The 14,657-nt window shown below is 48.9% G+C and overlaps 1 protein-coding gene across 9 annotated transcripts in view; it reads left to right on the forward strand.

Annotated features, from left to right (window-relative positions):
* Positions 1–12,392, forward strand: part of Arhgef7 (Rho guanine nucleotide exchange factor 7) — a 130,123-nt gene extending 117,731 nt beyond the window's left edge. For 4 of the 9 annotated variants that reach the window (XM_078016342.1, XM_078016343.1, XM_078016347.1 and 1 more), the window contains 4 exons: positions 1,021–1,197; positions 8,465–8,564; positions 8,805–8,859; positions 9,744–12,392. In XM_078016342.1, coding sequence (XP_077872468.1) covers positions 1,021–1,197; positions 8,465–8,564; positions 8,805–8,859; positions 9,744–9,866 — 455 coding nt within the window. In that variant the 3' untranslated portion in view covers positions 9,867–12,392. Of the gene's footprint in view, positions 1–1,020; positions 1,198–3,032; positions 3,900–4,265; positions 4,467–8,464; positions 8,565–8,804; positions 8,861–9,743 lie in introns of those variants that run through there. The other 5 variants (XR_013423536.1, XR_013423537.1, XM_078016344.1 and 2 more) reach the window with 5 other exon arrangements.
* Positions 12,393–14,657: the final 2,265 nt, after the last annotated feature.

The raw sequence follows: 14,657 nt of genomic DNA on the forward strand, positions 1-14,657 counted from the left end.
GAATTCAGCTCAGTTCAGTGTGCATTTGGGTACCAACAGGACTTTAGAAACCAAGGATCTGAGTATTGATTTTTGCTCAAGGAAGTAGTGACCTGCACAGACTGTGGAGGCTTAGTTCACATGCAGTCTGCACAGAGGCTACTTGCTGCTGTGGCTTCCAGTCCCCATCACAGCCCTGTCTCCCTGAGGGAGTCCCTTTGTAGCCCTGCATGCTCTCATGCCCAGCTGCCTGCCAGGTTCACTGCTCTCTATCCCAGCCGTTCCCTGCCCACTGCCATTCTCCTCTCAGCATAGTAGCATCACCTGTTCATGCCTGTCATCCTGGTGGGGAAAAAGGCCTGCACCAGGTTGATAACATTGTGAATAAACTCGACCTCTGCTCTGGCAAGCCCTGCAAGCAGTAGTGGAAGGGCCAGGCACCCTCTTAAATTCTTTTCTCCACTCTGAACCTTTTGCACTGATTGTAGGTTGATAAGGTAAGTTTAGACCCCTGCTGGTGATGTATAGCTTGCAGAGATCAAGAAGTAAGTCAAAACATATTTGACATTATTTTGCATTTAATGCATTTGTTCACTGAATAGGCAGTAGTTTCAGCTCCCTAAATGGTACCTTTTATATCTAATGTCCTGAGACCATTTGTTAATAGAAGTAGTTAATTGTCAAGTGTTTATGGAATCATCATTTGGATATGGGCAAATCTGTAGAAAATTTTTTAGGTGAGTGCTTTATCTTAAAAAAAGAGCAATTAGAGATAATATTGGATATAGGTTTATTAAAACAACTGATCTAGTGTTGTTCTGAGGGTTGTGCTAATAATTAATAAGTTCATTATTTAAAACCCAGCCATAAATAAGGAGAAATAAGCATTGTTGCCATTTTTTTAACAATATTTTCTCTTTTCCTTCTCTTCCCATCACCTTTTGCTTTTGTTTCATGTTTTGGTTGTGGCTCTTCCTGTCCGTCCTCCTCATCCCACCTCTGCCTGTCGCACCTGTCACTCCACCCCCCCCCCCGTCTTAGCATGGCAAGGCACTGACCTGATGCATAATCACGTCTTGGCTGATGACGACCAATCAAGTCTAGACTCCTTGGGTCGTCGCAGTAGCCTTTCTCGTTTGGAGCCCTCAGACCTCTCGGAAGACTCTGAGTATGACAGTATATGGACAGCCCATAGTTACAGAATGGGTTCTGCATCTCGTAAGAGCTGTTGCTCATATATCTCTCACCAGAACTAATGCACTTCTGAGCTTTTCTTAACCAATGCTTGTTGTATCGCAGCCTGCTTTTCTTAGATGTTTCTTGCTGTTCCTTGTCTCTTTTATGTGATATTTTAACAACTTTTGAGAGTGTTCCTGGTATTTTCCATTGTACCTCGTGGAGGCTTAATTGCCAATCTGAGTATGCATTCAAACTGCTGCCTGTTGAGGAAGGTGGTGGGTTCACATGAGCCTGTACCAAGGGTGCTTTTCCTAATGGAGCGTTGTTTTATACAAACTCAAAATGTTTTTGTTTTTTTTTTTCTCCTTCTGTGTAGCAACTGTTTCGTTTCTTTTTGGATACAGCTGTATGGACACTTTTGTATTTTATACCAGAACCACACAGTTTTGCGATCTTAAGTGCCAGCAACACAGAGGAGACTCTGGCCTTATGTAGGATCTTAGGTTTTTTTATGTGTAACATTTGACCAAGTAGCTGTGGCAAGGCACTGGGAGGAGCATCTGTAATGAGGCTCCGAGTGCGAGTGATGCGCGTCATGCTGCCGTGCAGTTCTGTGTGGCTCTGGTCCTGGCAGGTACACAGAAGGGCGGGTGTTGCATTTTTCAGAGCTGTCTTGACCCCCCTAGCTCTGTGCCCTCATGTGTCCTGCATGTGGCGTTTGTGGGGAGCTCCTCTTTCCAAAGGCGAGCTCACGGTTGCAGTGCAGTCACTGATCATTACAGCACATCACCTGCCTTGTTGGAACTGCAGCCATGGCACTGAAACGCTGAGCCGCTCTATTCAGAGCCCCAGCACTACAACTTTAGGTCCAAAGTCGGAAGCATCTCGCCCCTGCAGTGTAGGCTGTGCTCAGAGCGTGCAGGGTTGTACGCTTGGCTTCCATCACGGCGGCTGCCCCTGACATCCACGCTGCGCTGTATGTGAGAGCCGCAAGCACACCCTTGCTTCCAGCAGCCACCTACAGTGAAACTCCGTTCACAGCCCTGCAGAATTAGCCTGATGCCTCACTGTGTGGGTTGGGGAAGGCACAAGGCTGCCATGTCCCTTGGAGAAAACCACCCTGCCTTCCTGGGATTGGTTGTAAGGAGTTTTCACTGGCCTCCCTTGGGCTGATGTCGCTTGAGAAAGACTGAATGTGGTGTGTTGCATTCAGTTGCAGCAGCACGCCCACGCCTGATCATGGCTTTGGGGGCAGAACCGTCTTCTCCCTCACACGCTGTTTGGTGTTAAAATGGAACCTCTTGGTTGTATTTTACGTGTCCATTGGAACCAGCTTCAGAGACAGGATGCCATGGTGAATCGGAAATAACATTATTTCCTTTCTAGGGCGCTGGAGTTCCGGGTGGCAGTGGCGTCTCTCCACCACCCCTCGCCAGCCCGCGTGCTCAGTGTTGTGCATTGTACGCTCTGACACAGTGCCGAGCCTGGGAACTGGGCCCTGCTGCTTGCCTGCCAGCGGTGCTAGTGAACTCCTGGTGGGGCGTGCTGCTCAGCAAGCTGGGTGCCATGTCTGCCGGAGTGAGGCGAGGCACAGGGCCCTGGGGCACCAGTGTGTTCCCACAGCCACAGAGCTTTTCGCACCAACTGGAGATTTCATATTTTTATATCAATTAGTAAAATAAGAAAGTTGAGGAGCAGTCTTCTGAAATTAGCACCCAGTATTAATCTATAGTAGAGATGAGGTTTGCGTGTATTCACATAGCAAGTGGAGATTTTTGACAAAGGTTTTATACTTACCTAATATCATGCAATGGATTTAGAAGCAATTTCGTTTTTATATCACACAGAGTAATGCTCTTTTTTGGAATTCACAGAATACCTGCTTTGGGACTGTAATAACTAACGCGGCAGCTTCGATGCCTTGGCTGCACCTTCGTTGGTGCGGTTGCCAGTTAGTGCTGCGAGACCACAGTGAGGTGCAGCCGCCGCACTTGGACTTCCTTCAGCCCAAGTCTCATTTGGTTGTCATCAGTTTCTCTGCACCAAAGTTCTGATGCTTTGCCATCATTTCTTTTTGTATCAGTGAAAGCCACTTGATGATTTTTGTTGATGATGAGATCACTACAGAATAATAGTCTGGCTTTTTCTTTATTTGAATTCATTTCAAAATCTGACACCATTGGCTTTTTTGACCTGGTTAGAAGTGTTAGTGCACAGGCCTGGAAGATGGTCTTCGTGTAGCAGGTGACAGACATCCAAAGGCCAGCCTGTGTACTTCCGTGGGATGTCATTCGTGCTCATACTTGAACCTCAGGCTTCTGCAAGCCTGCCTTCTGATATGGTTGACTTCATGACAGAAGGTTGAAGGTTCGGCTAGGAGGCAGGTCTAGGCCAGCGTCAGACCTTCTACAGATGTTCCCATTGAACTAACATGCGCCAGAAGTATTTAATTCGCTATCTAATTTTGTGTTTTGCCTAAAATTGCCAAAACACAGTAATGTGTATATAGTGGTATAAGATCTTGGACAAAAGCTATATATTGTGCTCTTTATCTGTGAATGGGAAAAGCCATTTTTAGTACATGACTGCCATTTGAAAATTCACTTGGATGTATATCTGAATGTTGCATTGTATTGTACAGTATGCATATTATTGTTTGTGGTTGCATATGGCAATGAAGTGTTTGTTTTATATAAAAAAAGACATGTTATGTACAGTTGAAATAAATTTTGCATTTGCTAGCCCGTGGCTTTTAATATTTGTTCCGTGGGGGAGGGGGAGAGCACAGTTTGCCGTTGACACAGCAGGACTTTTCTCCCCACCACAGTGTCTCCAAGGCAGGCCAGGCCGTGGGCCTGGAGTGTCTGCCTCCGAAAAGGAGCTGGGGCTTTCTTAGGCTGGCTGTGTGCTAGATAATACAAGGGCACTCCTGGCCCATTCTTTTGTTTTATATCCCTTTCTTTTTTAAAAACAAATTTTTAATCACTGGAAGGTCTGTCTTCAAAAAAGAATCATTATTGGTTTGGGGGCACAAATGGAAAAAAAGCACAACTTTTAAATTTTTCAAATTTAAACTAAAGTCAGCATTTTCCTTTTGTTTTACAAAGTGCATGCCCATGACTCAGAAGAGGAAAGCAAGCAGAGTAAAAGGAAGGAAGAAGTCGCTGGTGCAGTGCAGGGCTAGGCTGAGGTGTGGATGGAGAGCTCTCAGGGAAGAGGCCCGCCTTCTTTCCCTAGGAAGGAAAAGCGGGCTCCAGCCTCAGAGCCGTGGAACAGCATGGCCTGCGTGGACTTGGAGAGTCTGCCAAGTAGGTTTCTAAGTGGAATGCTTGGTCCCTTCCAAAGTCGCCTCCTTAGTTGATGTAGTTGGTGCAGACTAGGAAGGTCACAGGCCTAAGAGGGAAAGAACCAGATGGACGGACGGACTGACCACTGGCCCATAGGCAGCCATTCTGCTGACAGGCTCAGCCTACACACATGTCACACCTGCCGTGGACTTGACCTTAAGGCTCTGTGGTTGTGTGTCATCAGTGTGTGCTCCCGCCCCCCCCCCACCCATGGTGTTCCAGCAGCCAGGACGACAGCACAGACAGGTCGTGGAGTCCCAGGTGATCCCTGCTCTGCTACAGCCTGAGCATGTCACCTCATCCATAAGGTGGAATTGCTAGATGAGATCTGTTTCTCACATTAAGGTCCATAGTCCTTGGGACCTGGGGGAAGGTTCTGAGATGTGGCTAATGATGTGTTCCCACAGGATCACACCTTGTATGGAATGGATGCTGCCATGGGGACCCAGGGGCTACTCGTCTCTGCCATGTGGCACTAGTGCTCCTAAAGTGACCATGTGGACTGTCCCAGCAGGCCTTGAAGGGTGGACACTGTGCACCTGCAGGCACATTAGAGTCCTTCAGTATGAGGAAGCGCGGGATTGGTAGTACAGAGTATTGTTTTGTTGTGTTACGTTTTTCTTATTCCCGCCTCCATACAGAAACAGTAAGTCCAGGGACAAATCAGCAGTTGTGTGTCTTTTCAGACTTAGGTCTGTAGGCTAGTTAGTACTGCTCAGACTGTTACCCAGAAAACCCAAGATGCTAATGTGGATGCTGAAAAAAATGTTGAGCACTCAGATGAGTTCCTGACGTCCCAGGAGCGGAGTGCTGTGGCAAACCTCAGCAAACCTATAATGCTGTGCAGGGCGCGGTGAATCTCCAGGCAGCGGCTGCAGAACATGGTGTTTCTTGAGCCTCTCATACTGTTCCCAGCTCCACAAAGAGAAGCTCAGCTCTCCCTGTCCTGGAGCCACCCAAAACCTGGGCATGTGTCTGAAGCCCAGTTGTGGGGTTTTAAATGAAATGCTAGACCATTCTTTGCTTGTTGTGCTGTTAAGTGTTTTACCTAGCCTAGGTAATTCAGGAAAATTGTGCCACGGTCCCTCTAAGAATACTTTAATAATATCTGAGATTATCCAACTTATTTACAAACCTGGTTAGAAAATATTTCTTTATTGTTTTGTTGAAAGATTTTTTTTTTGTTATTTTATAAAAAATATGTTATACTGAAACTGGACAGATGATTGGCATTGCCTGAACTCCTCGGCAAACTTCTGACCTTGATTTATAAGCCTCTTGGCTCACCTTAGATTGATCAGCAGCATTATCCATGTTGCAGTGTTTCAGGAACAGAGCAGTTAGTTAGTACATTCTGTCTGTAATATTTATTGTCATACTTACTGTAGCCATTTAACGTATTTGCAAAAGTGAGATCGGAGTCATGCATATACAGCCATTTACTGGTCCTCATGGGTTTGAGGTCCTCAGATTAATTATGTTACTTAGAAACTTGAGGCGTTTATCCATGAATTTGTTTGGTAAGAAATAGTTGTAAAACAGTGTTTAATCCTCAGTGTTTAATGTAGAGATGGTAATGAGCTGAGACTCCTAACCAGAGTCACCTGGGGCACGTGGCCCTCGCATCTCATAGCACCTCCTTTCTCGCAGAGTGGTGTCCTTTGTGACTTTATCTTACTTGTTTGTAAGCAGTGTACTCATGGTACTGGTAGAATTTAATCTGCCTGAGTGTATTTACCTAGAACCTCTCCACCTCCTCTTTCTCCATGGTCCTTTTGAAGATGTGTATTGCAAGTTGAACAGGACTCATTCCCCACTGATGTCTCTTGACTCTGAGGTAGTCATCAGTCATCTGGACCCAAAGTAGGGCTCTTGGGGACTTGATAACTTTAGGAAACTCAGGATCTACTGAATTGTGTACTGTGACCAGCTTACTTGTCTTCACAGGGAAGATTAAGTGGAGACCTTTGTTGTCTACACTAGGGTATAAATATCTGATTCTTTGGAATCCTTCTGTGTTTTGTTGGGCAGATATCACATGAATTAACTTTTCCTTCGAAAGACAGGTAACAGAAGTTTGGATAAGAGGCACAGGAGACTTTTCATCTGGCTGGTACCTGTGCTTTCCCTGTAGTTCTCTTGTGGTCTGCGTGGCCCGCGGCATTCCCCACTAACAGGAAAGGCCTAGAAGGAGGCAGCCTGCAGTCCCGGGAGGTCTCTCATGGTCTCTTGTCACCTAGAGGGGGTCTCTGCCTGTCTGCTGGACCTGTTAGAGATCTCTGGGGGCTGACGTGGTCGGCCTGGTGATGCTTTAACAATGTGTTTCTCTGCAGGACTGCATCTGAAGTTCAGTCTCCCTGGGATCTGGGTCACTGTGGAAAGGGTGGTAGCTGCAGCCCCTGCCCACCACTGTGAACAGGGCATCTTTGCATGGGGAGACTTTCTTGGAATAGTCTAGACATTTCCTGGTGAATACTCAGCATGCCTGCTCACGTGGCTTGGACAGAATTCTCAGCACTGTGCTTGATCTCAGTGTACAGAGAAGCCTCTCCTCTCAGGGGTGTCAGAAGTGACTGACATGGAGCTCACACTGTGTAATGCAGAATTGTGCGTGGCTGCTTACCCAGAGTGTGCTCTTCTGCCCTCAGCTTACTGAGGGTGGACACAGCGCCCTAGTGTGATCCAGTCTCTGCCCTTCTGGTCTGGCACGGGGCTTGTGCCTGGTGCCCTCTGATAGAGTGGGTTTTGCGGGTGCCCAGAGGGCAGTCCAGGGAGACTTTCCTGAGGCCTTGTTCCCCTAGGCTGCAGTGTCTCTGAACTGCCATTGCGGAAGGGCCAGCCCTGCTTGCCTGTCAGGGATGCTGGTCCCTCTTGGCAGCAGCTGTACATCTTGCTTCTGTATAGTATGGTGCTGTGGAAGCTATCTTTGCAATTCTGCCTTTAAAACACTTGTACCGCCCTCCGGTTTCCATGGGGACAGGGGTGCTTAACAGGTGTGCTTCTTGCAACCTGACAGACTTTCAGGGGACAGCAGCTTCAGAAACCCTGCCTTTCCCGGTCAGCTTGCCTCAGAGGGCAGGTGTACTTTTCCAAGAGAATGTCCCCTTCCCCTAGAACCACTGCAGGTGTTTGTGGTACATCGTACCTTCCTCCCATGTGTATTGGTGTAGTTTTCCAAAAATATGAGTGGTGCATGCTTCCACACGGTGTGATCTTTGAGAAAATATTCTCTTTCTCACATCACGGGATGTGGTTCTCTTCCCTCACCTTTTGAAAAAGAGTACTTGGGCCTCAGAGTTGGTTTCTGAGTGCCTCCCTCGCCTCATTCATCTTGGGGCTGTCCCTTGTAGGCTCCTGTGCTTGTGTTGGTTGAATGGCATAAACGTTCCTCTGACATTATGAACACTTGACTTTCTTTTATTTAGTTCCAGGGAATGGAGAATGAAGTTTTTATAAAATAACCAGATAATGAATTTTATTTTTTTCTAAATTATGTGCTGTCATATCTTTATTTTTAGAAGTTGTTATGGTGTTAAACTTGTTTAAATTGCCAGTTTTTATATTTATAAACACTTAGTATATATGCTGTATATGATCTTGTGTGTCTTTCTAGAATTTCTGCGACAATTTAATGACTTAAAATTTGGCTAAATATCTAGGGCAATGTGGTCAGAACCTTTTAACTTACTTGCTATTGAAAATTTTTATGTTTAAAGATTATAATCTAGATTAAGAAACAAAGTTGAATACATTACAGAAAGGTTGGTGTTTCCCTCTGCAATGCCGTGGGCATGAAGAGCCTGCGCCGTGGACAGAGGTGGAGGGGAGTGTGGGGGCGCCCTCCTTGTGGGGTTGGGGCATTCTTTGTGGGAGCGTGTAGAGGGTGTGTAGTTGAGCCCTTTCTTAGGTCTGCCATGGCATTCACCTGAGGTTTTTTTTTTTTCCTTGAACAATCCTAGGTTCACGCAAAGGATCTGCTCCACAAGTCTTGCTTCCAGAAGAAGAGAAAATAATAGTTGAAGAAACTAAAAGTAACGGTCAGACAGTGATGGAGGAAAAGTAAGAGTCTCCAGTGTGTGGAGTGGGTAATGGAGTCAGAACTCCCCTGGGGCTGGGGCCCAGAACTTGACCACAGACTTTCCTTGTGGGCTGGACTTAACCTCAGCAGAGATCAACCTGCTGAGCGCAGAATGGGCTGGGTGGTTAAAGTTATGAGACCAGATAGGCCGAGCCGGGAGAGCCCTGTGGCTCCATTGGCGCTCAGTGCTGCCCATTGACCTGCATGCTCTTCTGTTCCAGGAGTCTGGTGGACACAGTGTATGCGCTGAAGGATGAAGTCCAGGAGCTACGGCAGGTGAGTCAGCATTTGTTTTACTTTTTTTAAGGGAGAAAAAAGGAAAACACTATCAAAAATGGTGATTGTCCATAAGTGAAAGAAAGAAAAAAACTAAAAGATCTTGTACTGTGGAATTCCAGCACGAAAGCCATTGGTCCTCTGTGAGTGGGATAGACCAGGAAGTGTGCTTCAAAAGACTCATCCAACTGTCCTGTTTTTGATGTCATAAACCATGTCAGATTTTGTTGGAATAGTCACACAGTCTGAAAACTGCCTGGTTACAAGTTCTGTTGGTGCCTGTGTGACGGGCTCTCATAGGCGGCCGTGCGCTTCAGAAGTCAGCGATGCTGGGCTGGTCAGCGGGTGGACCTGTGTGCACAGGCCAGGGCTGGTTTGCAGGGAGGTGGACAAGCGCTGGAGACGGCACTGTGCCCCGGGGTGTGGTGTGGCTGGATATGCCTTGCTGGCTAGATGTGCCTTTGCAGCTCCCAAGAGCCCCCAGGGCTCCCCTGCCCTGTGTGATAAGTTTTCCAGTCCAGGCTAAGCATACCCGAGCATTCACTCTGGTTCACAGAGTTTCTGTTGCTTCCATTCCTTTGATTCTGCAAGAAAGGCAAGGATGTAGTTGCTCCGCTGCTGTTTTCAGCCATTTTCTATGGTATGCTTCATCAAGGCGGTCACTAGGCACTTACGGGAAGGGCCACTGGGGCTGTTCCTTCCGCTGTGAACCGTCTGGCTCCCAGGAGGGACTCCACTGAGCACCACACTGCAGTGCGTGCTTAGACCTTTCGGCTTTGCTAACGCCCACCCTACTACAGTCACCCCAAGGGTGTAATTTAGGGGAAAGAGGCTCTGCTGGGTGCCACGGGTAGTGAACATGCTGTGGTCTGCTTGACTTGCAGGATAACAAAAAGATGAAGAAGTCTTTAGAGGAGGAACAGAGGGCCCGCAAGGACCTGGAAAAGCTGGTGAGGAAGGTGCTAAAGAACATGAATGATCCTGCCTGGGATGAGACCAATCTATAAAGGACGACCTTATTTCTTGTTGAAGACCAGTTACCAGGCCAAACCAGGTCCCCGGCCCCAGCTTGGATGACATTCAGGACTGAGGACATTGTCTTCATCATATGAATAGAAATGATCAATTGTCACTGAAGAATCCACACATGCATAGACACTGAGGACCCAGGCTGCATTAACCTCTGCTAACATCTCAGTTACCTCATTTTGCAGTGAGTGCGGTGACAGACTGAAGCCCTGGCTCTTCAGACTTGTAGTTGATACATAAATATCACGTTCATGTACTTTTTGTAAATAGTCCACATCGAATGCACATTTGTGACGGTATCTGGGTTCGCCCTTCTGCCAGGACTTGTTTCCCTCTGACCTTTCTGGTCGTGGGGTTAGAGGTCCCATCACACTCGCTTAACAGCAGAAGTGTGGGGAGACACCTTTGGCAGGTGTTGGATTATCCTGCGCCAGCCTTGTCCCCATGGCTCTTCAAGCAGATGTCCCACCTCAGTGTGTTGGGCAGATTAACGCTCTTTGTGTCTGTAAGGGGACTCCACGCCAGTCAGATGTCTCCCCTCAAGCCGGATTCCAGCCTTAGCTGGTGGCCCTGTGGAGGGCAGCACTCAGCAGAATGAGACCAGCCCTAACCTGGGTATCCACATCCCTGTCCTCATGTGGATGTTCGCCCTTGCCATCTCTCCAGATCCTGGAATCACGGGAGTGTGCTCCGGCATTTGGGAGGCAGCTCAGACTTTTCTTAGGCTTGTTCGGAGATGTGACAGGGTGCGCCATTCCGTTCTCCCCTGAGAGACGGAACTAGAACTTCCCAAGCATGTGCTCTAGATCGCCAGTTGCTGCAGCCAGTGGACACAGGTGGAGCCTGCTGGAGACTCACATTCAGGGCAGGCTTCACCGTAGGCCAGCCTCACCCTGAGATACCCTTCACTATTGGTCTGCCTGTATGAGCAGTGCTCGCTGGAAATGCCCAAGCTGCTGGCAACAGGAAGGACAGGAGCCCGCCTGCAGGAGACCAGGGAGGAGGCCTGTTCTCACCCAGCAGGCTGCCTCCCTGGGCCCTGCAGAATTGGGAGAATGAATGACCCAGCAGTAAGTGACAATGACCATAGAAACTGAGCTGTCTTTTTGCTTCCTCTGAGTCAGTTTTGAAGTGAGGTAAACTCTAACATAGAAAGTGTTATATCATTTTTATTTTATTTTTTATTTTTTTGGTGGTGCTGGGGACTGACCCCAGAGCCTTGTGCATGCTAGGCAAGTGTTCTACCGCTGAGCTCTATCACCCCAGCCCTTTCATTTTGAGACAGGGTCTCACAAAGTTACCCAGGCTGGCCTGGAACTTGTGACCCTGCTGCCTCAGCCTCCCCAGTCTCTGGGATTACAGGCATGCGCCCCACGCCCAAACCACAGTTGTAGCATCACACACGTCACATACCCCACCAGCAGCCTGTTTGCATCACGCGTGACTGATTATGTTCTGGTGGCCGGGCTGCCCTGTAACTGCAGCAGATCCCCTGCCTTTGGATGCTTGGTGCCAGGCACCTTTGAGCTGGCGGGCTTCCTTTTCTTGCCCACTGCCCCTGCCGGCGCCCTGCACAGACCTGGACACCGAGCCGCCTCCCGTGGACCACTCACTATGAGCTGCTCGCTAGAATTGCCAACTTCCAGGACTTGGCATTTTATCCATCCGTGCTGAGAAAGAAAAGATCAGTTTTGTTTTTCATAAGCCCTGTTTTTACAAGTGTTTTTGGTGAGTGCATTTGCTGTCGTAGCAGATTTTAACTCAGGAACAACTCTCCTCGATTTCTCTGCCGTGGCAACCCGAGACGTTGCGATGCCACTCTGCTGGGAATTAACTGAAGGCCGTCCTGTGTCCCGGGATGGCTGCTCATAGGCCACCTGTGTCCCGGGATGCTTTTACAGACCTGCCTTAATACTCAGCTTGAAGTATTTTGTGAGAATTCTCATGTTTTTAACACCCTGTCCCAGGCTGGGTGCCACCGAGGCAGTGTCTCCACATCCCTGCCTTTTATATGGACGCAGCGTCTTCCCAGGCTTTCCAGGGAGCAGAGAACTTGCGTCTGAGAGCAATCTTTCTGAAACCTGCCCTGTCGTGCATCACTGTACCATTCCCTGTGTGACCTGGAGGAGGGTGGGTTCTGATGTGAATGACAAAGGGGTACCGCTCTCTGGGGCTGCTGACTCCTTCACGCTCGTCTGTGAGGGGTGAGGAGACGAAGCCTCTCCTGTCCTGTAGATGAGAAGCACTTTCAGCTCAGATGACCGTGAGGTGTCGTATCTGAAACTCCGTGTGCCTGGGCACGTCTGCTGTCTGCGTGCACTGGGCACTGGTACCTTGAACACCTGCGTGGTCCATGCGTGCCTCCATCATGCAAACCACCCAGGGCACACTGACAACCGCAGGAGTCCTGCAGCATCACAAACGGTGTCCTGCTGTTGACTACTGGGACGTTTGTGCTGCATTGTTGTAATTATTAAACGGATTATTTTTCTTACTTCACAAAATGTGTCACTTTATTTTATTTGATGCATTTACTGTGTGCGTCTTTCTTTTGGCTTTTTAGATTTTAAAACTCCAGTGTGTTTTTGTTCTAAAAAACGTCATATTGGCCTTTAAAATCAAGCCAAGGTTAGCTAAAGATAATAGGATTAGGAAAGTAATGTTTTAAGGAAAGAAAACTAGAGTGATGCTCACACCATGGGGCAAGGCCTCCACCCCGTCCGCTGTACCAGAAGAGTGTCCTCCTTGGTAGAAGATGCTCCCCGTGCCCTTTTATGGAGTCGAATAAACGGGAACATGTTTAAAGGTGTCCGTGGGGTTCCCTAGGAATTGCTGTAAGAGAAAAAATTTGCTTGTGCTTGTCTGTTACAGTGCCACCTGCAGTGTCCTCAGGGGTGTCCAGTGCTCCCTGGGAGAGGCCTGCTTCCTCCAGTGAATAGGGGGAGAAAAGCCACGGGTTACAGTGGCTCACTACTGATGGATCGTTTGGTGGCTGTGTGAGTTGGCCCTCCCTTACTGTGACAGTATACTCGAGATACTCAAAAGGAGGAGAGGCACGGTGCGTCCCGGTGGGGAATGCGTGATGGAGAAGGCTGGGAGGCAAGGGAGGGGCCGGGGCCCCAGTGTCCCCTTTGAGGGCCCATCTACAGTGACCTAACTTCTTCCCACCAGGACCCACCTTCTAAAGTCCCACCACCTCCTGGTAATGCCTTCTGCACAGGGCCTTTGGGGACATTCTAGATCTAACTGCAGTGGTGGATCACCTCGGAAACTTGGCCCTGAGCCTGGTGACGGAGCTGATTGCCTGGTGTCTGACGTTGACTTAAAAGAACGTGTTAGGTAACTTGGAACTGTTACTTTGAATTCCTAATGTCAGACTTCAGGATGGCAAGAGGTGTGTGCGTGCCACCAGCAACAGGTCTCTCTGGACGTTGCTGTACCTCCCCCTGCCTGTGCTCTGGCACCTGGCTCCCTGGTCATCCAGAAGGCAAGCCTGCAGAGTTGAAGACGGTATGATGAATTCCTTAGGCTCCGAGGCCGCTCAGCATGTTGAGAGCCCAGGTTGGGCAGACGGAGCCCCGTTGCGCTCCAGCACTGTGCAGCACTGCGGTCCAAGCTCCAAGCCAGGGTGTGCTTGTCTGGACAGGGCGGTGCTGAAGATGTCAGTGTGGAAAGGCAGTTGCATCCGGCGGTGCAGGGCCTGGCTCGGTGGGTCAGCACTGCGGCTGGCATCTCAGCCAGCCAGCATGCTGCAAGCACAGGAGTGAAGCCGGGCTAGAGCCCCAGACTAGAGGGAGTAGGCATCCTGGAACCACCTCTGTTGGTTGTCATGGTGACACGTGTGCACATCAAATGTCTCCTGTCTGAATCATTCTTACTAGATGGGTTTAGGCCTTTGTAATTTTTTAAAATTATAAAAATACCTGCTTATGAGGAAAATATAAGCCACATATAGGAACAGTAAGAACACACCGGGCCTCCACCTTGCACAGTCACAGGCCAGGCCAGTGTTGTGTCCTCACTTGAGCAAAGGCCAGCAGGTGGCATTCTGTGTGCGACTTTTCCTACAACAAGGTGGTGTGGAGTATTCTCTTCCCCAGCTTGCTTCTGTTGGCCTCTTAAGATCCCTTTCCACGTGGGCAGGTACAGACCATACCATTGGTTTTGACAAAACCCCTTGGCTGGCCACACTGCAGCTTGCTTTAGTCACCTCTGAAGAGACGTGGGAGAGGCAGGCGCTGTTGCAAGTGCTGTGGGCATCCTGGGCATAGCTGTGCAGCTGAGTGTGGCCCTGACTGGCCGTTCTGGACCTGTTTAATTTGGGTGGAACTTGCCTGGTTCTAAGAGGATGTTTCGGGATGACGCCCTGGGGAGCGGGTATTCAGAGATGATGCCCCGGGCAGGTCTGCAGCTTCTCCAGGCTACTCTAATCACAGGTGCCTTGGGAAGTATGTCCTCCATTCCCAGCTCATCTCAATAGGGCCTGTGGTTTCTGAGTACAGGAGGAGAGGACACGACCCCACAGCTCTTTGGATCAATTAGTTTGGCCCCCAAGTCTCCACAATGGCTTTTAAAGTCCTTCACTGTAACCTCCCCCCGCGTGTTTCCAACAGTCACGAGGAAGATGGAAGCCCAGGAGAGGAGCCGGACTGTTCTTGCCCCCAGGCCACTTGCACCTGCTGATTGTGGCCCCCACTCCTCAACACGAGCCTCTTAGCCCACCTTCCTTTGCTGCTGCCCTTTTCTTCTCTTCCTTAACGTTTTATCAT

Source organism: Ictidomys tridecemlineatus, chromosome 6, assembly GCF_052094955.1.
Source record: "Ictidomys tridecemlineatus isolate mIctTri1 chromosome 6, mIctTri1.hap1, whole genome shotgun sequence".
NCBI lineage: Eukaryota > Metazoa > Chordata > Mammalia > Rodentia > Sciuridae > Ictidomys > Ictidomys tridecemlineatus.